Below are 25,523 nucleotides of genomic sequence, written 5' to 3' on the forward strand. Positions count from 1 at the left end.
GCGGCGCGGCGCAGGGCGGTAAACAAGATGGCGGCGGCGTGTCGGGCGCGGAAGGGGGAGGCGGCCCGGGGCGCCCGCGAGTGAGGCGCGGGCCGGGAGGGCGGCGCCGGCGGCCCCGCGGGCGGCCTTGCATGGGCTGGGCCCCCCTCGCCGCCCCGCCTCCTGCTCTCGCGCGGCGGCCGCGGCGAGGGGGACGCGCCGCCCGGGCCTCGTCAGCCTTGGGAAGCCCCCGGCCCGGAGCCTGCGGCCTGCGCCGCCCCGGCCGCCCGGAGCCCGCGGGCCGGACGCCCAGCGCGCGCGGCGGGGAGCGCCACCGCGCCGCCGTCGGAGGGAGGGCGCCGCGAGGACGTCCGCGCGGGCCGGGCATGGACGGCGCGGACGGGCCCCGGAGCGGCCGCCTGGGCGCCTGACCGCGGGCCGGAGCGCCTGGACGATGACCTAGCGCCCCGCACCGGCCCGCCTCGCCAGGGCCCGCGGACCGCCGCCTCGCCCCGCCGCCCGCCCTCGGGCCCGCGGGCGCAGCGCGGACCGACCGGTGGACAGCCGCCCCGGCGCCAGAAGAGCTCCCGTGGATTGTGGTGGGGTGGGGGGTGGGGGGCTTCGCTGCCTTTTCCTTTTTTCTTGTTGAACGTTTGGAGGAGGGAAGTGGGGGCCGGAGAAGAGCCGCCCACAGAGGGGACAAGGGGGACCAGGGCTCCCCGGCGCCGGGTCCAGGATGGACGTGGCGGACCCGCAGCAGCTGGGCATGTTCACGGAGGGCGAGCTGATGTCCGTGGGCATGGACACCTTCATCCACCGCATCGACTCCACTGAGGTCATCTACCAGCCCCGCCGCAAGCGGGCCAAGCTCATCGGCAAGTACCTGATGGGGGACCTGCTGGGGGAGGGCTCCTACGGCAAGGTGAAGGAGGTGCTGGACTCGGAGACCCTGTGCCGGAGGGCCGTCAAGATCCTCAAGAAGAAGAAGTTGCGGCGGATCCCCAACGGGGAGGCCAACGTGAAGAAGTAAGTGCGGTCGGGATCCTGCCCTCCGCGCTCCTCCCTCGTCCCTTCCTTCCCTCCCTCCCTCTCCACTTCCTCTCTCCCTCCTCCTGTTCCTTCCTTCTCTCCGCCCTGCTTTTCTCTTAAAGACCCGCGCGGCTAACAGGCCAGCATCATATTCTCTCTGCCTAGGACAGTGTGGCTGGCAGCCTGCGGGAGGACTTTCCTTAAGTCAGGGTGGTGCTTGAGACAGGCGTGTGTCCCTGGGCCCTCTAGGATGGCTGCTAACACGCCCTGGTAGTCAGGCCTTGCTGGGAAGGGAGCCTGCGCCGCCCCTCTCGCTGTCCCCCTTTCCCGTGGCCCTTCAGCAGTCCAGAGAACATGGGCACCCCGTGGAACCAGCTTGTGTTTATTTGGACCCAGCGAGTTTGTGTGCTGGCGCCAGCAGGTTTTCTGCGCAGTGTGTGGCCGTCACCAGGGCCAGGCTAAATGTGATTTGTTTATCCTGTCGGAGGGGAACCCTGTGGTTGCCAAAAATAATTGTTTGCACCAGCTTATCGGTCATTGTGAGGGAAACAACCCTTGTTGCTTGCCCAGGATGTGCGACTGGAAGCACTCTGGGCTCTGAAGGCCCTCCCTGAACAGCGGTGGGCTTTCTGTCTTACTTTTTAAACAGATTTCACCAGGCACCCAGCTGCCCCAGGCCTCCCAGCCAGGCACTGTGTGGAGGAGAAACTCCTCCCCGGGTGGCCACTGGTTTCCCTAGCTGGGGGTGGCCTCCTTATCTCTGCCTGACACACTGCCCTTCCTCTCCATCCTGTTAACTTCAGAACTTCCCCCTCCAGCCCTGTTTCTAAGAAGGGGCCTTATCTGCCGGGCTGGGCTGCAGAGCTGGCGGGGACACCCTGCATGGTGGATGGTGACCTTGGGCAGCAGTCCTGGGGGAGGACTGCTGCCTACTGGGGATGGGTTGATCATGTCTTCACCTATCATGTCATGGGGGTCCCAACTGGAATTGCACTCACTTCAGCAGCCCTGTCAGGCTGAAGGTCTCACGTGTGACCCACTGGAAAGATGGGCCGTTTCCATGAGGCTTTTTTAAAGTCTTGGCGCTCAGCATGTGGACACCAAGAGGTGGCAGCAGATGTCTTGGGGTTGGGTTAGGTCACTCATCTGCAAGGTGGGGGCTGGTCCTGTGGGGCCCTGGTGTCTCTGGGGTGAAGAGTGCAGAGGGACCAGGAGGGACACACCAGGTGCCTTTTCCAGGGACCAGGGATGCCCTTCTCCCAGGAGAGATCCAAGCTTAAATGCCTCCATTGTTCCATCAAACTAGAAGCAAATGAATGTGGAGTTGGCCTATGGTCTGCCGGTCTACCATCTCTGGGCCATATGTGCTGACTTCACCTGTGTCTGGGTGTGTGACACTTAGGATTGGGGCCTCTGTACCTTGGAACTCCATGAAGCTGCCTGAAAACGCTCATCCTAGGGCCTTATACCTGTTGCCTGCAGGGTCCCAGGTCCAGGCCCTCTCCCCTTACTGGGAATTGTGCGTCTCTCTGGTCCAGGCCCTCTCCCCTTACTGGGAATTGTGCGGCTCTCTGGTCCCAAGGGAAGGAGTTGGTATCAAGCTTCCCGTGTGGGGAATGCAGTGGCACCTCAGAGCACGCCACATGCGTACCTTCCTGCTGTGCCGTTTCCACCTCTCCAGAGCCACCATACTCAGGAGTTGGTTGCCAGTGGGAGACAAGGGACTCTCAAAATTTCATCTAGCTAGATGTGCCCAGCCTACCCTGACTACTCAGGCGGGGCCCTTCTGGCTCCTAAATCCTGGTGGCCATGTGTTTGTGGTGCCCGGGAAGAAACCATCCGTACATTCCTGGGGTCTTCAGGTACATGCAAGGTCGGTGGCAGTAGTGTTCAGTGGGTCCTATGGCCCAAGCCTTCAGTGTTGGAAGGAATGTGTTGGGTGGACAAGGACCAGGAGGCCTGACCTGCAACAGACCAAGGGTTGATGTGTCCAGGTGTGCAGTTTGAGTTTTGAGCAGTCACAGGCAAGGTCAGTTAGAGGGCATGTCATTGCAGACTGTGGGCATGGGGAGAAGACCTGGACCATACTCGTCTGAGTTCCTAGTTTCTTGACTGGCCAGTGGAGGTCCAGAGAGCATGTGTGAGCAGCCAGAGCCACAGGGGAGAGCCTGAGGATGGCGGTGGAGGTGGCCGTGGGAAGAACAGGAAAGGGAACTGAGGCCAGGGAGGCAGAATGTTTGGAACCTGGGCTGGATTCTTCACTGAGGTCCCCTGCACATGGCCCCTGACCCAGCTAGTCTCACAGCTGTAGACCCCAGCCTGGTGATGGGCTCACTATCAGCCTGGATGTGGCGGCATCCTGGGGGGCCGTTGGAATGCAGTGAAAGCCCTGTCTGTCCTATCACCCCCTACCCCCCGCACCTGGCCTCTCACTGGCCCTGGACTTCTGGCTTCAGGGGCTGAATTTGTGACGGGCAGAAACTGCTGTGGTTCCTGACTCAGCCCCATCAGTGCAGTGGGCCGCCAAGTAGGGCCTGCTGCATGCGGAGCTCTGGAGAGAAGGGCTGTCCTCTGGAAGCCAGTGCTGTGCCCCAGCCTGCCACCCTGCCAGCTGGCTGCAGGGAAGAAGGCCCCTTTGTCTGCAGGAAGCTCAATCAACTCCACTCAGATTGTCTCTCTCGTGATGAAGTGTTCAGAACCTCACAGACATGCCTGGAAGTCCTGTCCCCCAGTTCACATTGAAAGCTTTTTCTTAGAGTACGATGTTGTGGATCTCTGCCAAGGTGGTGGGCGTGTAGACGGGTGGAACTGGCTGGGTATCCTTCCTTCCCTTTTCAGGAAGGCTGTCGTGGGACCTGTGCTTGGTCCACTCTCACTGTGAGAACTGCTATGTTCTTATTCCAATATACCAAAGTCCCAGAAAGCATCAGAAAGTTTTAAAAGATTACTGAAAACTGTGGCACCTTACTGTGTTCCTCAAGCCTCTTTGCTGACTCTTCTAACCTATACAAGCATATTTTTACCTTTTTTTCTTTCCTTGGATACTGGGGATAGAGGCAGGGTGCTGTGCATGCTAGGTAAGCTCTCCCCAAATCATATCTCTAGCCACAGCAAGCTTTGATGAATGGTAAAATCCTCCTGAGGATCATTTTAATACTTTGCATTAAATACTTATTATTAATACTTGTTGTCAGAGTGGGTGGTGGATTCCCACAGGTGGGATACACAGCCGCTGGGCATGGTGTCTGAGGCAGAGCCCATGCAGTCCTCTCTCTCGGGGCAAGGGGCTCTTTGCAGGCAAAGACCAAGGTAATTCCTCCTTTTGTACACAAAATGCACTGTCTTTACTGACTGGTAATAAAGACCTCCAGTTTTGTGGGAGGCAATAACTTCTGAACCCCACCATTGCAGCCAGGGACAAGGGAGGCCATGGACCCACAACACTTCACTTATGGGTGAACCTGTGACACAGAGGGTAATTTTGTATGTTTCCCTCAAACATTCATTTATTTTTTTGAGACTGGTTCTTGCTTTTTGCCCATGCTGATCCCAAAGGCCCAGGCTCAAGTGACCCCTCCCCACTCAGCCTCCCGAGTCGCTGGTGTTTCCCTCAAACATTCATTTATTTTTTTGAGACTGGTTCTTGCTTTTTGCCCATGTTGATCCCAAAGGCCCAGAATCAAGTGACCCCTCCTCACTCAGCCTCCCGAGTCGCTGGAACTACACTGTGCCTGACTCCCCTTCACTGTGTGGACATGTCAGCTGTGGTGCAGAGGCAGACTGTGCTGCTGGACGCCTGCCTCCCGCTGAACAAGACCCTTTGTCTGCAGGTCTTGGTTGTCTGTGTGGCGCCAGCTCCTTCTGGTCTTTGCTCCTGGTGTTCCAGTGAGGTCGAGTAGCCCAGGCTGGGTTCCACCAGTTACACCCTACGGCAGGCAAGAGGTCTGCAGGCCATACCACCAGGGGTGGGACTCTGAGTGAGAGGGAGCATGTGTCCTCCAGCCTGGCCAGTGTGGTTGGTCATACTGCAGTGTCGCTCTGACACCTCTCTGGGGTGAGGGAGAATCTGCTAGCGTGGAGTCCCGTTTCTGTGGGACACACGTTGGGCTGGGCAGGGGTGTGGGGAGACATGTGGCACTATGCTCTGTTGTTCATGTTACCCAGAACTTTCTGTGAGTGATTGGCAGTAATGCCTTACCCCATAGCACCTGTTGCCACTACTGGAACCTGGCGTCTCCCAAGGGACAACTGGAAATGCATGTGGCGGGATTTGCGTGCCTGACCTTCACCGGCAGGGTGCTGCCCTGGGGTTGGCTGGCAGATACTTGGGTCTAGATGGTAAATAGCTAGGATTTTAGCAAGTTGGGAATCAGAACCTTGGGCTTCATGGGCTTTCATTCCCACTGCAACCAGAACATTTGAGTGGTCTTTATGAGGCTCTGGCATCTGCTGAAGCTGTCCCTGTGCCTTGTACTGGGAAAAGTTCCAGTGCAAGACCCAGGTCAGCTGGCATCAGAGGCGTGTGCCCCCCTGGGCTCCTGTTTGATCCCCTCCCTACCAAGGGTGCCTCTGAAGTGAGGTGGGAGCATGGGGCTGGGCTGGTCTTTACAGCCAGGGGAGGAAATGGCTCATTGTCTGAGGGTCTGCGCTGTGCCCTCAGCCATGCTGGATGTGCAGGGGGACTTTTGGCACCTTTCCAGGCTGTGGCAGGTATGGAATGCTGAGTCCTTGCCCTGCAGCCTGGAGGGCTATGTCTAGAAATCCCAGCTTCAACTACTGAGAATCCCAAATCCTCCATATCCCTTGAATTGGACTTTCATTTTTTAAATAACTTTTAATTAATTAATTTATTTATTTTTGCGGTGCTAGAGATTGAACCCAGTGCCTTGTGCTTGTGAGGCAAGCACTCTACCAACTGAGCTACATCCCCAGCTCCCTAAACAACTTAAAAAAATTTTTTTTTAATTGTAGATGGACACAGTACCTTTATTTATTTATTTTTATGTGGTGTTGAGGATTGAACCCAGTGCCTCACATGTGTCATTGAGTCCCAGCCCCAACAACTTCTTTTTTTGTACTTTTGTTTTATTTATTATTTTTATGTGGTGCTAAGGAACAATCCCACTGCCTCATGCAGGCTAGGCAAGCACTCTAGCACTGAACTACAACCCCAGCCTCTTTGATATAATTCGCATATCAAAAAGTCTGCCTTTATTCATTTATTTTTTGCAGTTGTGGGTACGGAATCCAGGCGTGCTCTACCACTGAGCTGCACCTACAGCCTTTTTCCTTTTTTTTTTTTTTTTTTTTTTTTTGTGTGTGGTGCTAGTGGATGACACAATATCTTTTATTTATTTATTTTTATGAGCTGCTGAGGATCAAACCCAGTTCCTCACACATGCTAGGCGAGCATTCTACCACTGAACCACAACCCCAGCCCCACCCCCAGCCCTTTTTATTTTTCAATTTTGAGACAGGGTCTTACTAAGTTGCTCAGGCTAGACTCAGTTTCCCGAGTCTCTGGGATGCCAGGCAAGGCCACTGTACCCGGCTCAGTGGCACTTAGTACACGAATGGAGTGCACAGCCACCACCACTGTCTAGCACCAGGACAGTCCATTACCTCCACCCCTCAGAAAGAGCCCTGTCCCCTTGCCACCATGGGTAGTCTGAGGCAGGAGGATCACAAGTTCAAGACCAGCCTGGGTGGGCAACTTAGTGAGATCCTGTCTTAAAATCAGTAATTAAAAGGACTGGGGATTTGACTCAGTGGTAAAATGCCTCTAGGTTCGGTCCCCTGCACCAAAAAACCCTGTCCCCACAAGCGCCATTTCCCAGCACCCACAGTCCCACATCCATCTCTGGACTCTCCCACCCTGAGTATCAGCTGTCACTGGTTCATATGCAGTGTGTCCTTCTGTGTCTGGTTCCCACTGAGCATGAGGATCTCAGGTCTCTCCGTGCTGCAGCTGTCACCTTGCTCCCACCCTGGCCAAGGACACTCCAGGTGTGTGTGGACTACGTTGTGTCCATTCATCCCTTGATGGACACCCTGACTTCTCTGCCCTTTGGTGATTGTGAATTGTCTGTTGTGAACCTGTGTCTGGGTGTTGATGTGGAATTGTACTCTTAGTCAGCTTCCTCTTGTGGCCCCCTCAAATACCTCGAGAGTCTTTATTTATTGATTTGTTTGTTGGTGCTGGGGTGAGCCCAGGGCCTCAAGCATGCTGAACTGCACCCCTCAGAGGTATGTTTTTCTTTTGAAGCATCAGCTTCAACTGAGCTGAAGACTGTAAGGGTTTTGCTCAGTGTCCTCAACTTCACAACCACCCCTGTTGTACCCGTGGGAGACTCCTCTTGCTTCTGGACCTGAGGTGAGGGTGTCAGGAACTGCAGGTGTCCTCCCTTGCTTGCAAGCTGGGTGTGGCCATGGGCCTGACCCAGTTTCCTCCCTGTGTGTTTTGTTTCCAGACCAACTCTGGAGGCAGAGTTCCGGTTCCTCTGTCAGTTTGGATGGCTTTTTTGACCCTCCTTCCTAGTTCCTTTTCTGGTTAGTCTGCAAGTCAACTGGACCATCCACTTTGTTTGGGCAACATGGGCAGGCTTAACTAACGGGGTGTGTCCCTGATGGTGGACAGAAGGTGCCGCTTCCTCTGCTCAGGAGCACTTCCTGCCTCCCTGTCAGCGTGGAGAACAGCAGATGAGGCACAGCCCATGGCCCTGCCAGAGGTGGCTGCAGATGTGGACTCCTGCTGCTGCTGAGCTTCTGCTCTGCAGTTGGGGTGCTCCTGAGCTGGCTGCCTGCCTCCCATGTAGTTGCCCTGTCGTCAGTTTTGCACGTGTCTTCTCACTTCTTTTGGAGTTGGAATGGTATATATTTTTTTTTTTTTAAATATATAGATGTATATATATATATATATTGGACCTTTATTTTATTTATTTATGTGCTGTGCTGAGGATCAAACCCAGTGCCTCACACACGCCAGGCAAGTGCTCTACCACTGAACCACAACCCCAGCCCCTCTATTTTTTTGTTGGTATAAATAATGTGGTTTATATATGGACTCAGTATGTTTTGGTCCCACTTAATTAAACAAATGACTGTTCTGCTCACAGTGATGGTCTGCTCACAGAATGTGGGACCTTGTTTGTGTATGTCTCTATTTGTGTACACTAGACCTATAGGAAGGGTGTTTATATTTTTAGGTTACTAGGGATTGAACCCAGGGATGCTTCACTGAGCTGCACCTCCAGTCCTTTTTATTTAGTTTGAGACAGGATCTCAATAAGTTGCCTCAGCCAACCTTGAACTTGTGAACCTCCTGCCTCCACCTCTCAGGTTGCTGGGATGGCAGGTGTGGCCACCACACCCGGCTGAGTTCAGTCCTTTTGGCCCTTACTGATAATTGTACAATTTACTTTCTTTGTATTTTTCTCAAGGCAAATATAACACATGCTTTTTAGGAGTTTTTCTATCGAGTAATTTCTTATTGTAATTGTTTTGGGGATACCGGGGATTGAACCCAGGGGCACTTAATCTCTGAGCACATCCCCAGCCCTATTTTGTAGAGACAGGGTCTCACTGAGTTGCTTAGTGCCTCACTATTGCTGAGGCTAGGTTTTTATTTATTTATTTATTTATTTTTAAGGGTGCTGGGATTGAACGCAGGGTCTTGTGCATGCTAGGCAAGCCACCCTCTGAGGCTGACTTTGAACTTTTGATCCTCTTGTCTCAGCCTCCTGAGCCACTGGGATTACCACTGTGCTTGGCTCTACCAAGTAATTTCTTAATTCAAAACTATCTTAAGCCAGGTGAGCTGATGTACACCTGTCATCCCAGTAATTCAGGAGGATGATAAGTTCAAAGCCCACCCGGGAAACTTAGTGAGGTCTTGTTTCAAAACCCAAAGCGCTGGCGGTGTGCTTTCCTGGCTCTCCACCCCAGAACTGCACAAGAAAGCACACAAAACTGTCTTGGGAAAGTTCTCTGTGCCACTTTTTCTCAGTTGAGTTTTTTTGTTTTTCTAGTCCGTTTTTGAAATTGAATTACTCCATCACCCTGTTAGGAAGTTGCTGTAGGAAGACAGATGTGTGGTCAGTCAACAGCAGCTCCTTTCAGTAGGATGTCAGTGGAGGGCTGCAGGAAATCAGAACAGCATCAGGGTTCCTGGCCCCTCCCTGCTTCGACATCTTCAGCTGCATTTTTTTTTTTGGGGGGGGTGCTGGGGATAGAACCCAGGGCCTTGTGCTTACAAGGCAAGCACGCTACCAGCTGAGCTGTATCCCCAGCCCCCCTGCATGATTCTTAAGGTCTGTCCCAGTAGTCGAAAATCTGCTGCCTTCTAACTTCAGGACTGGATAGGTCACAGAGCCAGTCTGCTGCCTTCCTGCTGTGAAACGATCGCCTTTTTTTTTTTTTTTTTTTTTTTTTTTTTTCCTTCTTCTCTTTTTTGGTATTGAGGATTGAACCCAAAGGGACTTCACCACTGAACCACATCCCCAGCCCTTTTTATTTTTTATTTGAGACAAGGTCTCAGTAAGTAGTTGAGGATGCCCTTGAACTTGTGATCCTCCTGCCTTAGCCTCCTGAGTCGCTGGGATGACAGGTGTGTGCCCAGCAATTGCCACGTTTTTATGGTTTAAAAAAAAATGGTTTTTTTTCAGTGTTGGGATTGGACCCGGGCTTTGAACATAATAGGTAAGTGCTCTGCCACTGAGCTACCCACAGGTCCTGCAACTGTCATGATTTTTTAAAAGTGTTCCTGTGCCGCCTTATGCTGCTGGGAAAGATGTGGTAGTTGGATTTCATGGCTGGGTGGCCAGAGGAATTCTGTAGGTCTGTTAGCCCCTGACGACCAAGGTGTCTGGAGTCCCTCCTCTACTTTCGGTTTCAGAGCTCTTTGTGGGACACAGGCCACCAGAGGCCAAGTGGAGTGAGCTCTGCTGGAACTCTCTAGGGTGGCCATCTCTAGGACACCAGGCGCAGTGTCTGAAGTGGCTTCCAAGCAGGAACACCTGAACTGCCTGGGCTTTGGGACTGGATGGATGTTTGTCACATTTGTGACGACCTTGAGAGCTGCAGCCAGTTTGTGTGGGGCGCCTATTCCAGCCCCGCTAGTCCCTGCCGACTGTCTGTGTCGGACTCCCAGGCCTGCTAGAGTGCTGCTGTGCCTGGGTCTGGCAGAGGCACGCTGGTCAGTGGGCTCAGTGGCCGAGCTCACACTTGGCGTGGATGGAGTTGTCTCCAGGAGATGCCACTCCCCCACCTGAGCCCTGGTTAGATGTGGCCCCTTGTTGACCCACTAGGACCTCAGTGAGACTTGGTTTGGGGAGTGAATGGCAGGTACTGGAGAGGTCTGAGAGGAGGCAGCTCTGTACTGCCTCTGGATGCCTGTGGCTTGTGACTGCGGTAGGTGACATGGACTCCCTGCTCTAGACCCTAAGAAAGGGCTGTGGCTCACTGCCCTTTAAGGCCCTGGGGGAGGTGGGAAGGCCTGGGTCTGCTTGCCCCTCCCTGGGAGGGAGAAGTACAGCCACTGCCTGCAGGGGTGTCCCTGTCAGCTGCAGGAAGCCAGGGCCACTGCAGGAGTCCAGGTAGACAAGGGACAGCAGAGTGCAAAGGGGAGACTGGGTAGATCGAGGTGCCCTATGGCTGAGGGGTAACAACTGCTGCTCAGATGGGCGTGTCCATTGGATGGGGCAGAGACCATGGAACCAAAGGAGCGTGTGAATGAGTGAGCCGTGGCTGGGTCTGGGGGCCAGCACTGCATGCCAGGCCAGGAAGACCCTGGGGAGGACAGCACCAGGCCTCACCTGCTGTGGTGCTGCCCCAGGAGTCACTGGGTGATGTCAGGACTGGGGCGCACCTGGCATGGAGTGGAAGGAGATCACGGTCACTGCTCAGCACCTGTGGTTCCCAGGACACCCCACCCCAGAGGGCAAACAGACCCAGTGTCTGTGGTGCTGAAGGGGACCCTGTGTCAGTTATTCGGAAAAAAGTGTCAAATCCATTCCCTGTTTACAGTAGATGCCAGAATATACTCCTGATGGGGCAGACAGCGTACACCGGGGGCTCCGGCTTCTGGGCCTGACCTCTCTCCCTGCCATCTCAGCGTGTGGGTTTCAATGTGGACAGCACCCTAGAGCCTCAGCAGGGCAGGTGATTGTGGATACTGACACTGTGAGAATAGGGCAGAATGCTCAACCGGTGGTGTGCAGGATTTGGGTGACCACTTTTCTTCTCTGGCAGGTGGTTGGTCAGCCCCTGAGCTGTTGGAGAGACTCTAGTAGGGCCTGTGTTGACCTGGGAGTCGGTGACCTCTGACCCTCTGGGTCTCTGAGGAGCAGGCACATCTGGAGCTGCTCTCTGTGTGCCTTCCTTGGAGGCGCTGGCTGGGGCACGGCCTGCACCTGAAGGATCTCAGAGCTGGGTGGTGGCATATGTTCAGGGGTGGAGGTGACCTGTGCCATGGAGGACCCTGCTCCTTTGCACGGCAAGCTTTGTCGTGAGCAGGTGCCCTGCCACAGCTGCTGCATCATACGTAAGGGCTGGCGCATGACGGGGTGGCCCTGCAGAGCCCTGGGCAGGCGGCCGCCATGTGCAGACATAGCTGCGTGAGGACTGGCCTCTGCCTCAGCTTCTCTCCTCTCCTGCAGTCAGGATCTGTGGTACCCTGGGGTTGTGTGGGCCAGTCCCTACCGCAGCCAGTGGGCAGGCAAGCCGGAGCACCCAGACCCTGAGGATCCTTGTCCTTCGGACCTCACCCAGGTTGTGGGAGCTTGAGAGGAAGAGGTGGGACCAGTGGTGGGTATGAGCAGGAGGCAGGGACAGAGATGCCCTGGTCACCCTCGCTGTCCCTGGGCTTCTGCCTCCTCAGTACATTGCAGATGAGTGAGTGGTAGCTCTGCACAGGAGCCCCTGAGCCTGGAGGCTGTGGCCTAGACTCTGTGCCTCCTGTCTGCCTCTGCTTGGGGTGGCTCAGAGTTCCTGTCAGAAGAGGCACACCCTGCCTGTGGCTGCATCTCCTCTGAGGTGGAGGCACATCCTGACTCTTGGGTTTGTGACCCCAGTTGGCAAGTGAGGTCAGGACCCCAGAATGGACAGGCTGAACCGGAGGCCTCTTGAGGTGGGGGCAGCCCTTGCTGTGTCCAGCCTGGTCCCTAGTGTCCCCCGAAGGTCTGGATACCTGCCTTAAGAACACAGGTCCAGGCCAGCTCTATAAATAACCTCCCTGGGCCCTGCCCTCCCTGAGCAAGCCGCAAGTGCAACCCTGGGAGCTGTGGCTACACCCCCACCTGCCTGCCTTCCTCCCTCCTCCTCCCATCCCCTTCCCAAACTGGCTGCCACTCTTCACACCCAGCCCTGCTCCAGAGTCCCCTACCTACCCTGTCCTGGTAGGAGACTGACCTCCCAGACGGCAGGGAGAGGGTGAGCCGCACAGAGCTGCGGGGTGGCTGTGCTGGAGTGGGGCAGGGTGCCTGTAGCAGGGACAGAGAAGGCTTCCCTGGAAGGAGCAGAGCCAGGCAAACTCAGGGACACCCCTCTCTTTTTCTTTTTCTTTAAATATTTTTTTAGTTGTCAGTGGACTTTTATTTACTTATTTATTTTCATGTGGTACTGAGCATTGAATCCAGTGCCCTCCCCATGCCAGGCAAGTGTTCCACCACTGAGCCACAGCCCAGTACCCCTATCTTTTCTTTTCTTTTTTTTTTTTTTTTATATTTTATTAGTTGTTGATGAACCTTTATTCATTTATTTATTTGTATGTGGTGCTGAGAATTGAACCCAGTGCTTCACACATGCTAGGCAAGTGCTCTACCACTGATCCCCAGCCCCAGCCCCCCATCTTTTCTATGTGTCATGCTTGGGCTTCCAGGACAGGGTCTTATTAAGTTGCTGGGGTTGGCCTCTAACTAATGATTCTCCTGCCTCAGCCTAAAAAAAAAAAAAAAAAAAAAACAGGGTTTTTTTTTTTTTTTTTAGACTTATCGGGATGAATCCTATATACTACATAACCCACCCGTATACAGTGTACAGTTCAGTGGCTTTCAGTTTTATGAGCATTGCCACAATCCAGTTTGAGAACACTTACCTGGAACAAAGGACATCCTCATTCCCATGAGCAGTCCCCCCGTCCCTCCCATCTGTCCACGTCCTGTCTCTGGGCTCTCCTGTCCTGGAGTCACACACACTGTGACCTGTGCGTCTGACTCTCACTGAGCACAAGGTCCTCAGGTCTATCCAGGCTGCAGCTGTGTCACCTCACTCTAGCTCGTGGCCAAGGGACGTCCGGGTGTGGATGTGCCAACTGTGTGTCCCTCCACCCTCCCACGGGTGCCTGTGTTGCCCAGCTTATGTGTGCTATGAGTGTTCCTCCATAGGTATCTAAGAGGTCATTCATTCTTGGTCCCTCTGGACACCTGAGTGGTCAGGGTTGCTGGTTCACCAGGTAACTGTCAGACCTTCTGGCTATGAGACTTCCCTGCTGGTCAGACTTGGTCTGCAGAAATGAAGCTCAGCCTCTGTCCAGCCTGGTGGACACTGACCCTGCTGTGGTGGTTTACCATCCTTCCAACCAACTGGGGCTTGCCTGGGTTGTGTAGGCATAGCTTTTAGTAAAAGGATGACCACAGTGCTGACGTGGCCCACCCCCAGCACACAACAGGTGTGGGTGCACTGACATCAGGTGGTCTCATTTCTATGAAACACCAACTCTTATTTTTGAGTTAAGAAAGTTTTTCTGGAGATGGGCATGGTGGTGCACATCTCTAATCCCTGTAGCTCAGGAGGCTGAGGCAGGAGGATCACAAGTTTGAGGCCAGTCTCAGCAATTTAGTGAGGCCCTAAGCAGTTTAGCAAGACCCTGTCTCAAAGAATTAAAAGGGCTAGGAATGTTGCTCAGTGGTTAAGTGCCCCTGGGTTCAGTCCTGGCACCAAAGTGGAGGGCAGTCCTCCCACAGTGGTACCTTAGCAAACCTGGCCATATATAGTGGTGGCGGCAAGACCCTCCCAGGTCACTCAGTGCTGCTGGCCACTGGGCTGCTCAGGGGCGGACGTGTGGTGCCTGTGTGGAAGGTACTTCAGCTCAGGCCCTGGCCCAGAGACTGCCTCGCGAGGCTGACCCAACCTCTGTAGCTGGCAGGTCTGCAGGGGAGATGACAGGCCTGGTGTCAGCTGCCGTGCTGTGCCTGGAGCCTGTGCTGATGGACTGCACTGAGGCCGAGGCCTGCTGTCACCTCTGTCCTGTCACTCCAGGGAGATCCAGCTCCTGAGGCGGCTCCGGCACAGAAATGTCATCCAGCTGGTGGATGTGCTCTACAACGAAGAGAAGCAAAAGATATATCCTTCCTGACCTCGGGTCCTGCTGGGTGCCTGTGTGCAGACCCTGAGAGCCTCTAGGTCCCACGTCCTCCTTCCTGAGGCCCTCTCCCTGGCAGTCCCTCTGGCTGGTGCTGCCCCACAGTCCTGGAGCCGGGGGCAGTGGGTACACCAGGTCCTCCTTCCACACAGCCTCCTTGGGTGGCTCCTTTTCACCAAGGTGTACACTGCTGGCAGGTCGGGCTGGTTCTCTTGCAGTCCAGCACTGCCCTCTGGTGGCCCTTCTGAGGCCCTTGAGGGCTGGGGACTTCTGTGGGCTCTGGTGACTTGTGCTCCTTGTCCCCACAGGACCCAGTATTCCTGCCCTAAGCCTGGTTGTTTGTCTTCATTGACTCAGTCTCTCTGGGCCTGGGTCTCTCTGGGGAGGAGGCGCATGCTGCCCAGAGTTGTTGGAGCGTGGCTGCTGGCCTGGTCTGTGTGTGTGGGGCTCCCACCAGTGTGTTTCCTTAATGTCCCACGTATATGGTGATGGAGTACTGCGTGTGTGGCATGCAGGAGATGCTGGACAGCGTGCCTGAGAAGAGATTCCCTGTGAGCCAGGCCCACGGGTGAGTGAGCTGTCAGCAGAGCCTCACCAGCAGTCCCAGCACGCACGGGCCGAGGCCCTGCGTGATTCGCCGTGTTCACACTGGGTTTCCCGTTTACCACGGGAGTGAAAACTCTGGTTTTTCAAAAGCAGGTTTGGGGGTATGAGTGTGGTGTCCACAGCCCAGCTGCTGCAGAACTGCCCATCAGGGGGCCTCCTGCCTATCAGACTTGGCTCCCCACTCCCTAGGCCAGCACCCCCCTCCCTGGAAGCACTGTGGCTTTGAGACCTGCTCATTGTCAGGAGTGACCGGTAGCTGCCTGTGGCCTGGCCGGCCCTCCTGGGTGGCAGCCATCAGGAGACTGCAGCACCATGGTGGTGAAGAGCCTCAGGGTCTGAGCAAGACTGTGGGGTCCAGGTGGCCCGTGATACCGGGGGAAGCAAGGCCAGGGGGTGAGCCACAGGAGCGAGCAACCTTGTGGGCTCCCACGGGCTTGCCTCAGCCAGTGGCCCTCGTGCAGTTCCCCAGTCTGCTTGCCTGGACCCTGAGCAGCAGCTGTCCTGTGACCTCCTGTCTCTGCAAGACTCCTAGACTGCACAGATCCTGTTCTGGGCAGCCCTGGTGCAGCAGCAGGCCAGGCGGCTAAGACGGTGCCTCCCTGGCAGGTACTTCTGCCAGCTCATCGATGGCTTAGAGTACCTGCACAGCCAGGGCATCGTGCACAAGGATATCAAACCCGGCAACCTGCTGCTCACCACCAGCGGCACACTCAAGATCTCTGACCTGGGCGTGGCCGAGGTAGGCGCCTGCTTCCGTGGGGAGCCTCGGGTGTGGGCCCCTCCTGGCGCTCCCTGAGGGCCTGGTGGCACTGCTGCAGGCCCTGCACCCATTTGCTGCGGATGACACCTGCCGGACAAGCCAGGGCTCCCCAGCATTCCAGCCGCCTGAGATCGCCAATGGCCTGGACACCTTCTCTGGCTTCAAGGTGGACATCTGGTCTGCTGGGGTCACGCTGTAAGTGCCCTGGACTCTGGTCCCACCCTGAACGTGCAGCACTGCAGCTTTGAGGGGCCCTGTCGGGCATGGGGTTTGGCCGTGAGTCCAGACCCCTCACACCTCCAGACAGCTCCTGGGTAGGTGTGCACCTTTGTTTGGTGGAGGTAACCAGTCACCTGTCCCACGTTCCCCTTTTCACAGTGTGCAGTCCATTGGGCTCTGGTATGTCCAGAGTGGCCCAGCCCTCACCTTTAGCTAATGCTTAACGCTTGCTTCAGCCCAAAAGGAATTTCTGCCGTGAGGGTGGCCTCAGGACCGTGGGCCCCGTGGCCCAGGGCATGCTCCCCTCTCTTACCTCACCTGGCCACAGTTGGGGCAAATTCCTGCCTCCAGGAGCATGAAATGGTGGTGATGGGGCCTGTCTCAGAGCCTGTGCAGCCCCCACAGGCAGCCTCACTGGGGGTCTAAGGGTGCCAGCCGGCAGCTGACCACCTCTTCCTTCCCTTGGACATAAAGCTACAACATCACAACGGGCCTGTACCCATTTGAAGGGGACAACATCTACAAGCTGTTCGAGAACATTGGGAAGGGGGACTACACGATCCCGGGTGACTGTGGCCCCCCGCTCTCTGACCTGCTCAAAGGTGGGCGTTGCCCCTGTCTGTGGCCCAGCGTGGGGCACTTGGCCTGTGTTGGCCAGAGGGTGTCCTGGCGGTGACTGGGCTGGAGGCACAGACCCGAGGGGAGGCTGCCAGTGGATGATGGGTCTTGGGTTGGCCTGCGATCTCATCACCCTTTCTGCCTCCTGTGAGCAGTGTTCCGAATGACCTTGCCACAGGGTGGCTCTCAGCTTCCAGCCCTGCCTCCTCTGCATACAGGGCCTGGCTTGCTGGTCCCCAGTCTCTTCTCTTTGCCTTAGCCCTTTGCTTTAGGGTGAAGCACCCCTGAAGGCACTGTTAGTGCCCCACAGGTTCTGTGGGGCCTCTGCCTGCTGTTGCTCAGACAGTGCAGCAGGTGGTGCTGGCTACCCACCACATGCCAGGACCCAGTAGAGCATGGGGACATTTCTGTCCATACTCAGGGCCAGTGCATAGATGCTGTGGTCAGCAGGATCTGTGCTGAGCTGGTCCCTCCCCTCTGGTAGAGGCCTTGTCAGGCACCAGGGCCTCAGCTTTTGGCTCAGTTCACCCCGGCTGGTCCTGGTGCTGGGGTTTGCACAGCAGGGTGGGGTTGTCTGCTAGGCGGGTGTCAGGTGGGCAACTGAGGTGGAACAGGCAGCAGTGAGTGGCAGGGGTCCGGCAAGGGCCTGCTCAGCGTGCTGATCTGGTGTCTACTGGTCTCCACAGGGATGCTGGAGTACGAGCCCACCAAGAGGTTCTCCATACGGCAGATCCGGCAGCACAGGTGAGCCTGCGCTGCCCTTCCTGCCCTAGTCTCTTCCAAGTGGGTTGCTGGGGTGACAGGATCCAGTTGGTGGGGAGGTCAGCCAGCTGGGTGTTTGGGTTGAGGGGACAGGGGTCTGATGAAGATGCTGAGGTGGGCACCTGCTGAGTGCTCGGGGAGGTGTGGGCGGCACCCGTGCTGGCCCATGCAAGCCCGTCCACACAGGAGCCTTGTGGGATATGAGGTGTGCCTCCCGCTTCCTCCCCCATCCCCCTGGTTCCTCCCAAGAGCAGCAGCAGTTAGCCTGGGGCCAGCAACCCAGGGTCTCCAAGTGGGGAAGAGAGGGCAGCGAACGGGTGGGTCAGAAGGTATGACCAGCACTGCCTCTCCTGCCAGAGTCCTCCAGCCTCCATTGGGCCTGTGTTCAGGGGTGAGGCTGTCTGCCATCCAGGAGCTGATGCCAGCTTGGTGTGGGGTCTGGGAAGCTATTGGCAGCCAGGTCAGGGTTAGGGTTTAAGGAATATCTCCCCAGAGGAGTTCTGGGAATGGATACCTAGGGGCCTGGGTAGGCCTGGCTGGGCCCTGTTGCCCAGCAGCCAGCTCTTGTGGAGCTTCTCTTCAGTGGACAGTGGGAGGCTCAGAAGGGTGTGGCAACAGTGGGCAGTGGGGGCTGGGATGCATCAGGGTGGCCACAGAAGCCTCTCTGGAGCCTTCACTGATAACCCAGCTGTCCAAAGCCCTGGGTTCCAAGAGGACAGGGCCTTGGAGTTGAGATGCCACATCAGGGTCTGTGCTGGAGGTGGCAGGAGCTGTACACAGGTTCTTGACCCTGCTGACAGCCTCTAGGGCATTGGCTACTAGCCAGAGAATGGACACACCAATCTGGAGAATCTTCTGTTTGGGGTCAAGAGCTGTAGTCCTGAAGGGCTGCTCCCCAGGGAAGGGTTCCCAGCCCACCTGTCACCATGGTAGCAGCCAGCCTTCTCCCTAGTGCGTGGAGGGATTGGAGGAGGCTGGAGAGCAGTGAGGCAGGGTGGGCACAGTGTGGGCTGGGTGAGCTAGTTCCTGGACCTCCACTTCCAGCCCTGGCCTGCTGTTTGCTGTGGTAGCAGTTGGATTTTGGGTCTCTGTTGACCGTGGCCTTAGCATAAATACCTAAGGCATGTCTGGGACCAGCCCCCTGATATCACCTGACCACTGCCTGAGTTTCTGTGGACTGTGCCACTGTCTCAAGGGCAGGCCATGGTACCCTGGAGCCTTGTTCCACTCCTGTCTGGCCTTGGCTTCTAGGCCAGCACATAGCACAGTGGCCAAGGAGGTGGCCAAGGGCCCACCTCCCCTGCAGGCGGCAGTGTTATGGTCATCTTGGCAGGTGGCCTGGTCCTGCAAAGACTGTGGCAGCAGACAGTGGGTGGGGAAGCAGCTGAAGGCCACAGTGGCCAAGAGCGTGGCTGGGTCTCTGTGGACACAGCCACCTAGCTGTGCACAGGGTCCCTGGATCCTGCGTGAGTGGTGGGGCCAGTGGTCACTGAGGAGCCTGTCCTGATGGGCTCTTGTAGCTGGTTCCGGAAAAAGCATCCACTGGCAGAGGCCTTGGTGCCCATCCCGCCTAGCCCGGACACCAAGGACCGCTGGCGCAGCATGACCGTAGTGCCCTATCTGGAGGACCTGCATGGCCGAACTGATGAAGATGAGGATGAGGACCTCTTCGACATTGAGGATGGCATTATCTACACCCAGGACTTTACAGTGCCTGGTGAGCTGGCAGAGCCCATGCTGTGGGTGCACAGAGCCAATCTGGTCTGGACGTCCTTCAAGTGGGCACCTGCTGTGTGCAGTGGGGCCAGCTGTATTCTGATGCAGGTCCCTCCTCCCTGAAGGCTCTGGCCTGGTGCAGGCCACCTCCATCCCAGGCTCCCAAGGCAAAGCAGACCAGCAGTGGGAGCTGCTGGGCACCAGTGGGACTGATTTGGCTGGGGGGGCTCCCTGGGCACCTGGCTTTAGGTGCCGCCCAGTACAGTGCCTCCTGTCAGCCCTTCTGGCCTGAGCCCTGCGGGAGCAAGTGGGGAGACGCGCAGGGTGGAGGGTGGGACTTCTCACTGCAGCCTCCCTTCCTGGCCACTGTGGCCATCTGCACTCTGACCCCCTGTTGCCTTCTTCCCCAGGTGACGAGGAGGCGTCTGAGGCAGGGCTTAGCGAGGAGAGAGGCGTGCGGAAGAGCCAGGGTGCAGACCCCTTTGGAGAGAAGGCCCAGGAGGCTGGCACTGCGGTGGCCCCCGAGGAGGAGCTTGAGGCCTTAGTGTAGCCTGCTCCACACCGCCACCCTCGCCAATCCCCCTAGTCCTCCTGAGTTTGTCCTGACATAAAGCTTTGCCCGGCCATGTGTCTGCAGGTGGATGCTTGCTGTGGCCTGGGTCCTCTCGTCCGAGGTCCCATGGGGCTGCTGCCTCCAGGCTGTTTCAGAAAGAGTTGGTATACAAGGGGCCGGAGGCAAGCGTGGAAGCCAGGGCAAGAACTGCGAAGCCAGGTCCCTGAAGCATGGGATGCCCACTGGCCAGAGGAGGGTCCCTGGGGGAGCCCTGGGCGAGTCCTGGGCGAGTCCTGGTATGCCCCTCCCCTCAAGCCAGTCCCAGTGCTCAGCTTGGAGTAGCCAGGCTCCAGGCAGCTGACCCTCAGATCTGAGGACAAAGGGGCATGCGCAGCTAAGAGCCCTGCACCTTAGTTGGGGATGGTGTCCTGGAGGCATCTCTCTGGGGTATTCAGGTCCACGCTGCCTCCTCCCAGCTACTGGATGTCATTCACTTCCTTGAGGCCCGGGCTGTCCCAGGGGGAGAGGCATGCACTGTGGTGCCCCAGGAGACCCTGGTGGAGTGCGTGTGTGTCTGTTGTCTGATGTCCCACAGGGACCTGGCAGCCTGCTTCCCGGAGCACTGGGGACTTGTGTTGGGCTGGTGGACTGAGCGAGAGCACGATGGTCCCAGCCAGGTGCCCAGAGCCTCTGCTGGACACGGGTCCTAGGCGCTTCTCAGGCCACCTGTTTGCACAGCTCCTGGTTCCCAGCACCCAGTGAGGGGCCTCATCATGGGTCTTCTCTGGCTGGGTCTGTACTTGTTCCCCAGGTCCACCTGAGGACCCCTCAGGCCTTCAGTCCCAGTGCTTTGACATTAAGGAAGGTGGACCTGGCAGGGAAAGGGCTGAGGACATGGTCAGTGGACACCCTCCTCCCTGCCCTTGTACCTGGTCCCTTGGGTGGCCCAGGATGTGCCCCTGTGGGTTGAGCCCTACCCTTGACCTGGCACCACCCTTTGCGGAAGCAGGACAGCCACCCTGGGTCTGGCCACAGCCCTCTCTGAGCTGCTTCTGGACCAGCCCAGTCACTCTTCCTACCCCAAGACCCTCCTTGACTGCCCCACCCAAAACAGGTCCAGTCACCCACCCTGCGGGCTGTTCCCAGGCCACAAGCTAGGGACAAAGCTGTGTGGTAGCAGCTTCCAAGCCTGCGTGTGTGTGTGTGTGTGTGTGTGTGTGTGTGTGTGTGTGTGTATTTTGGAGGGGAGGTGTCCCGGTAACCTCAGCCTAGGTCCTCAGGCCCCTGTCAGACAAGACGGCATCAGCATCTAACCCCCATGCGCGTTCCAGCTCACAGTCCAGACCCTAGAACAAGGTGCCTTTTAAAACTGCTGGCTTGTGCACGCGGGGTGGGTCCATAGTGCATCCTGAAGTTCTGGAAGCTCCCCCGTGAGAAGCACTCTGCTGGGCCCAGGAGCTGTCATGGGCAGCGTCCCCCGTGTATGCAGGGGTGGGCATAGCCACATCCTGGGTTGACAGTGCCCCCAGTGGCTCCCACTGAGATGGCTGGGCCGTCTGCAGTTCCTCTTGCCTACACACCACTGAGGTCGGTGCCCTCTGGAGAGGGAGGGCTGGCAGTGATCCCAGCCCGTGGGACTCCCGGGATGTTGGGCAGTTGGCAGCTAGCGGTCCTGGAGCAGGCATGGTCACTGGTGGTCTGTCTGCTGAGCTTCACCCTGATGGGCCTGTGTCTCCGGTGAGCATGCCAGGTGTCCAGGCCCACCTGCAGGCAGACACCCACAGCACACACCTGAGCTGGCAGGTGAGCATGGGCAAGGGCCCTGCCCCACCAGCCCTCCCCCTCCACTGAGTGGATTCCTTCAGAGAAGACCCTCCAGGTGCTGTCGGGGGTCCAGGCAGGTGTAGTGCATCGTGGGCAGAGGGAGTCCTGTGCTCAGGCTGCTTGTAGGAGGTATCTGGCGTGGCTGCACAGAGGGCCCCCAGAACTACCAGAAGGTGGTCTGTCCAGGTGGTGGGCAGCAGGTGGCCTGGGGACTCTGGATGATGATGCCCCGTTGCTCAGGCCACACTCGCCATCTTCCTCCTAGGACAGGTCCCAGAAGAGGAGGCCAGTCAGAACGGACAGAGCCACAGCCTGCCCAAGGCCGTGTGCATGAATGGCACAGAGTCGGCGCAGCTAAGCTCGAAGTCCAAGGTGGAGTGCCGGACCAGTGCCACCAACCCTGCCCGCAAGGCCTGCTCCAGCAGCAAGATCCGCCGGCTGTCGGCCTGCAAGCAGCAGTGAGGGCCCAGCCTGCAGGTGGTACGCACCCGACTAGCTGGTGGGGGGATGGCAGCCCCAGCCAGGGCTGTTACGGCACTCAGCTTGTCAGTGCAGTCCCCAGAAGCCCTGGGCTCTTAAGCCCCAGGTCCCAGAAGTGGTTGTTGGGCAGGCCAGGGACGTGCAGCTCCAGTGCCCAGGGGGAGATCTGGGCAATGGCCCCAGAGCTCACATGTGTTGAGTCTCCACCAGGGCAGGTCAGTGTCTGTGCCTGACTTCCAGTCCACTCAGCTCACAGCCCTGAGTTGTGCAGACCCCCAGCTCCCTTGACCTGTGCAGCCATGGGGCAGGGCTCACAGCTTGTCTTCACAGGGCCAGGGACGTAGTAGAGTCCACTTTCTGAGGGGTGCAGTCCTGCCACACCACTTGTGGCCTGTGCTGGGCCAAGTCCCCTTCCCATTCGGGGCCCACCTGGAACCAGTGGCTCCTTGTGTTCAGGCTGCTCCCTAGAGAGAGGCTCTTGAGGTGGCTGTGTGGGTGGCAGAAGGGACCAGCCCTGCCTGGCTGCTTGCGCTCTGAGCCTCCTGAGGGGCTGAGTCATCCTAGATGCTGCTGGACTCCAGTGCACCTGCCCCCCACAGGGGTCCAGAGCCAGGGTGGGGGTGGGGTGAGAAATCACTTTCTGGGAATGCCAGGCCTGCTGTCTCGATTTGCTCTGGGGAATGACCCGCAGGGTCATCTCCCTGGGCAAGGAGCCTGGCAGCCCCTATTGATGGGTCTGGTTCCCCATCTTTGCAGTGGACCATTAGTGCAGGCTGCCCCTCAGGAAGCAAAGAGGTCCAGGTGCCCAGAGTGACCTGCCTCTGTCCTCCTGCAGCCTGTCGCCAGGAGCCTTGGCCAGGTGCCATGGGCCAGGCCCTCCTCAGTCTTCCTGTCGGCTCTTGGTCCACTGCCTGTCCAGGAAGGTGGCCACCATGCCTCTGTGCTGACTGCTCAGGACTTCAGGAGCACAAGGGCCAGGACTGGGGTTGGCAGGGACTTGGGCCCAACCCTGCCCTCAGCCCCTTGCGCACCACACCGCTGGACAGTGGACACCACTTGACGTGCCGTCCTGTGTGGAGCCTCCCCAGGGAGAGGGAGGGAGGGAGGGGCCTGGCCTCTGAGATGCACTTTATGTTTAGACTACTGGCTCTCCGCCGTCTCCAAGGTCTTCACTGCTCCTGTCAGGGCCTCCCACGCCTGCTGACTGGAGACCAGCCTCCGGCAGCCGCCTTGCATGCAGAACCACCCGAGGGAGCCGCCGGCTGCCTTGTTTTTGTCGTTTGGTTGGTTCCTTTTTCTTTTTTAAATAAAACAGGTGGATTTGAGCTATGGCTGTGCAGGTGTTTGGGAGTTGTCGGGAGGCAGGTGGGGCTGGCAGGTGGGGGCATGGAGGCCCACAGACGGTGCTGGCTTCTTGCTGGGACAGTGGGAGTCCCGACTCCTGGACTCAGTGGCTGGGGACTGTGGCAGGCTATGACCTTCCTCCCCTAAGGCCACTGCGTCTTGGGTCCCCAGAGAAAACCCAGAGCAAATCAGAGTACGCAGTAAATATTTATGATCAACCAGAAAACAAAAACACAACAGGAAACCGCATCACTGGACGGTACGGACTGGGTGGAGAGCTTGGAGGAGCGGCAGGGGCTACTCAGCCGCGCGCTGCCCCATCTTTTGGCAATAAATAAAGCTTGGGAAACTTGAAACCGTGCCGCCTGGGCTGTCCCCTTCATGTCTCAACACCGGCGGGCCACATGCGGAGGGCGGGGCGTGGGGCGTGGGGCGAGGGGCGCGGCCGCGGGCGGTTATTGCTCCAGTGGGAGGGCGTGCGCCGCAGTGAGGTAAACGGCTCCGGCGGGCGGCAACTCCCGCGTGCGCCCGGCCCGCGGCGGCCCCAGCCTGAGCTCGCGGCCCTCTCGCCCCTGCCTTAGGCCACAGACCCTCCGCCCTTCGGGGCCCAGGGTCGCTGGGGGTTGCTCATTAGCCGAAGAGAACTTCTCCCACCACGCGAGCCTCGTCCCTCGCGAAGCCTAGCGACCCACCAAGCGCCCAGGAGGGGCGGCGCGCGCACGCCCGGGGCAGCGGGACACGTCGGGCTGCGCGGGAGCGAAGGGCCCCCGAACCCGTGCTGGGGATTCGCGCCCGAGCTCGATCCCGCGCGGCGCCGAAAAAGCTGCCGAGAGGTGGGCTCGGGGCACGGGGCTTAGGCTGGACTATGGTCGGGGGACGTAGGGGCCGCGGCGACGACCAGCGTTGGGGCCGCGGCGACCGGCTCGGCGAGGCGCGGCGGGAAGAGTCTCTCGTCGAGGCTGGCCGCCAGCTTGTCCAGCAGCGCCCCCGCGGGCTCGACACACAGGCCTGAGCCTGGGCAGCCCCCGCCAGGCTCCTCCTCGATGACTGGGATGGTCGGGTCGTCGCCAGCGCTGGCTAGCGCGCGGCCCTCAGGCGGGCAGTCGACGCTATCGCCCCGGCGCAAGGGCGCACGCGCGGGCCGGGGCGCGCCGGGGGCCGGGACCGCGCGTGCGCCGCCAGGGTCGCTGTGCTGCCGGCCGCGCTGCCACTGCTTGCGTGCGTGCGGGTGCGCGCGTGCGCGGTGGCGCGCGGCAGCCGGTGTGTCGTCGAAGTGCGGGTCGTGGCGCAGGAACTCGTGGAAGAGCGCGTCTGTCTTCTCGTCGATGCTATAGTCGCGCCGCGGACGGCGTGGCCAGGCGCGCGGGCTGCGCGGTGGGGCGGGAGTGGCGGGCGGTTCGGCGGCGTCGTCACCCGCACCGCGGCCCTCGATGCTGGCATAGCCGCTGTCCATCTGCAGCAGCCGGCGTGCCTCGCCGTCTTTGGGTCGCGGCGCGGGAGGCGAGGGAGGTGGGAAGGCCGGCGGCGCGCCCCCGGACCCCGAGCTGTCGCCGCTGCGCACCGAATCGCGATCGTTGCCGCTGCTGCTGTGGTCTGACGCGGCGGCCGCGTGTAGCTCCAGGGAGGCGCGCAGGCTCCACAGGTCACGGTAGCTGGCCTGGGTCTGCTCGGGGTCCGGCTCCAGCTGCTGCTGCTGTTGCTGCTGCTGCTGCTGCAGTCCCGCACCAGCATCGTGCTCTGGGGGCGATTCGGGGCTCGCTCCTCCCACCGCCTGGGCTGCCTCTAGCCTGCAAGTCAAGCCACAGCCGTCAGAGCCCACCAGCTGTACCCCTCTCTGCCGGCCACCCGCCTCTGAGTCAGGGAGGGTGGGCACAGAGGTACCCTGGGGACTGGGCTGCTTGCCAACCCAGGAGCCAGTGTATACCCCCGGCACCTCCTGAGGCTGCAGTCAGGCCACCGCAAGAGTTAACATTCCTCTGAATCCCTCTTCCTAGCTTCTTGGTGGAAGTGGGGGCCACAGGAGATGAACCAGACCACAAGGAGTCCAGCCTGATCTCTATTCCTTAGTGGGTCACCTCACTCACCCATCATATAGGATCAGAAGGGTGATGCACAAGAGCTAAGGGTCACCTGCTTGCACAGGAGTGACTCAAGCTTGTAAGACTGCACTTCCAGGGTCCCATTCCCACATCCTCCTGCTTTGGGCATGGGGCTTCAGGACAGTTGCCTTTGGGTTGGGGGTGGGGGAAGTTGCTGGAGAAAGAGGTTAAAATGGT

At 58.3% G+C, this 25,523-nt stretch overlaps 2 protein-coding genes across 14 annotated transcripts in view; one reads left to right on the forward strand and one right to left on the reverse strand.

Annotated features, from left to right (window-relative positions):
* Stk11 (serine/threonine kinase 11) lies at positions 1–23,602 on the forward strand. Of its 5 annotated transcripts, none has more exons than XM_047531388.1 (10): positions 1–1,005; positions 14,263–14,346; positions 14,844–14,933; positions 15,578–15,710; positions 15,790–15,926; positions 16,425–16,552; positions 17,255–17,312; positions 18,851–19,047; positions 21,694–21,903; positions 22,739–23,602. In XM_047531388.1, exons 1-10 carry the CDS (start codon positions 716–718, stop codon positions 23,392–23,394), a joined length of 1,983 nt encoding a protein of 660 aa, XP_047387344.1. In that variant the 5' UTR covers positions 1–715; the 3' UTR covers positions 23,395–23,602. The 5 variants fall into 5 exon arrangements, with proteins under 5 accessions (XP_047387344.1, XP_047387345.1, XP_047387346.1 ...); XM_047531389.1 differs by having other exon boundaries at positions 21,694–21,900; XM_047531390.1 differs by having other exon boundaries at positions 21,689–21,903; positions 22,739–22,877.
* Cbarp (CACN subunit beta associated regulatory protein) overlaps positions 23,436–25,523 on the reverse strand; it is an 8,508-nt gene continuing 6,420 nt past the window's right edge. For all 9 annotated transcript variants that reach the window (XM_047531385.1, XM_047531382.1, XM_047531383.1 and 6 more), the window contains one exon: positions 23,436–25,034. In XM_047531385.1, the coding sequence (XP_047387341.1) occupies positions 24,101–25,034 (934 nt within the window). In that variant the 3' untranslated portion in view covers positions 23,436–24,100. The remainder of the gene's footprint in view (positions 25,035–25,523) is intronic.

The sequence above is a fragment of the Sciurus carolinensis genome, chromosome 17 (genome assembly GCF_902686445.1).
Source record: "Sciurus carolinensis chromosome 17, mSciCar1.2, whole genome shotgun sequence".
Taxonomy (NCBI): Eukaryota; Metazoa; Chordata; class Mammalia; order Rodentia; family Sciuridae; genus Sciurus; species Sciurus carolinensis.

What these genes read in the sequence shown, in the direction of transcription:
- Stk11 (XM_047531388.1), top strand. Translation starts at nt 716, where the DNA reads ATGGACGTGGCGGACCCGCAGCAGCTGGGCATGTTCACGGAGGGCGAG. An exon ending in AACGAAGAGAAGCAAAAGAT is followed by an intron (nt 14,347 to 14,843) that starts ATATCCTTCCTG and finishes TTAATGTCCCAC; the next exon opens with GTATATGGTGATGGAGTACT. An exon ending in GCTCTCTGACCTGCTCAAAG is followed by an intron (nt 16,553 to 17,254) that starts GTGGGCGTTGCC and finishes TGGTCTCCACAG; the next exon opens with GGATGCTGGAGTACGAGCCC.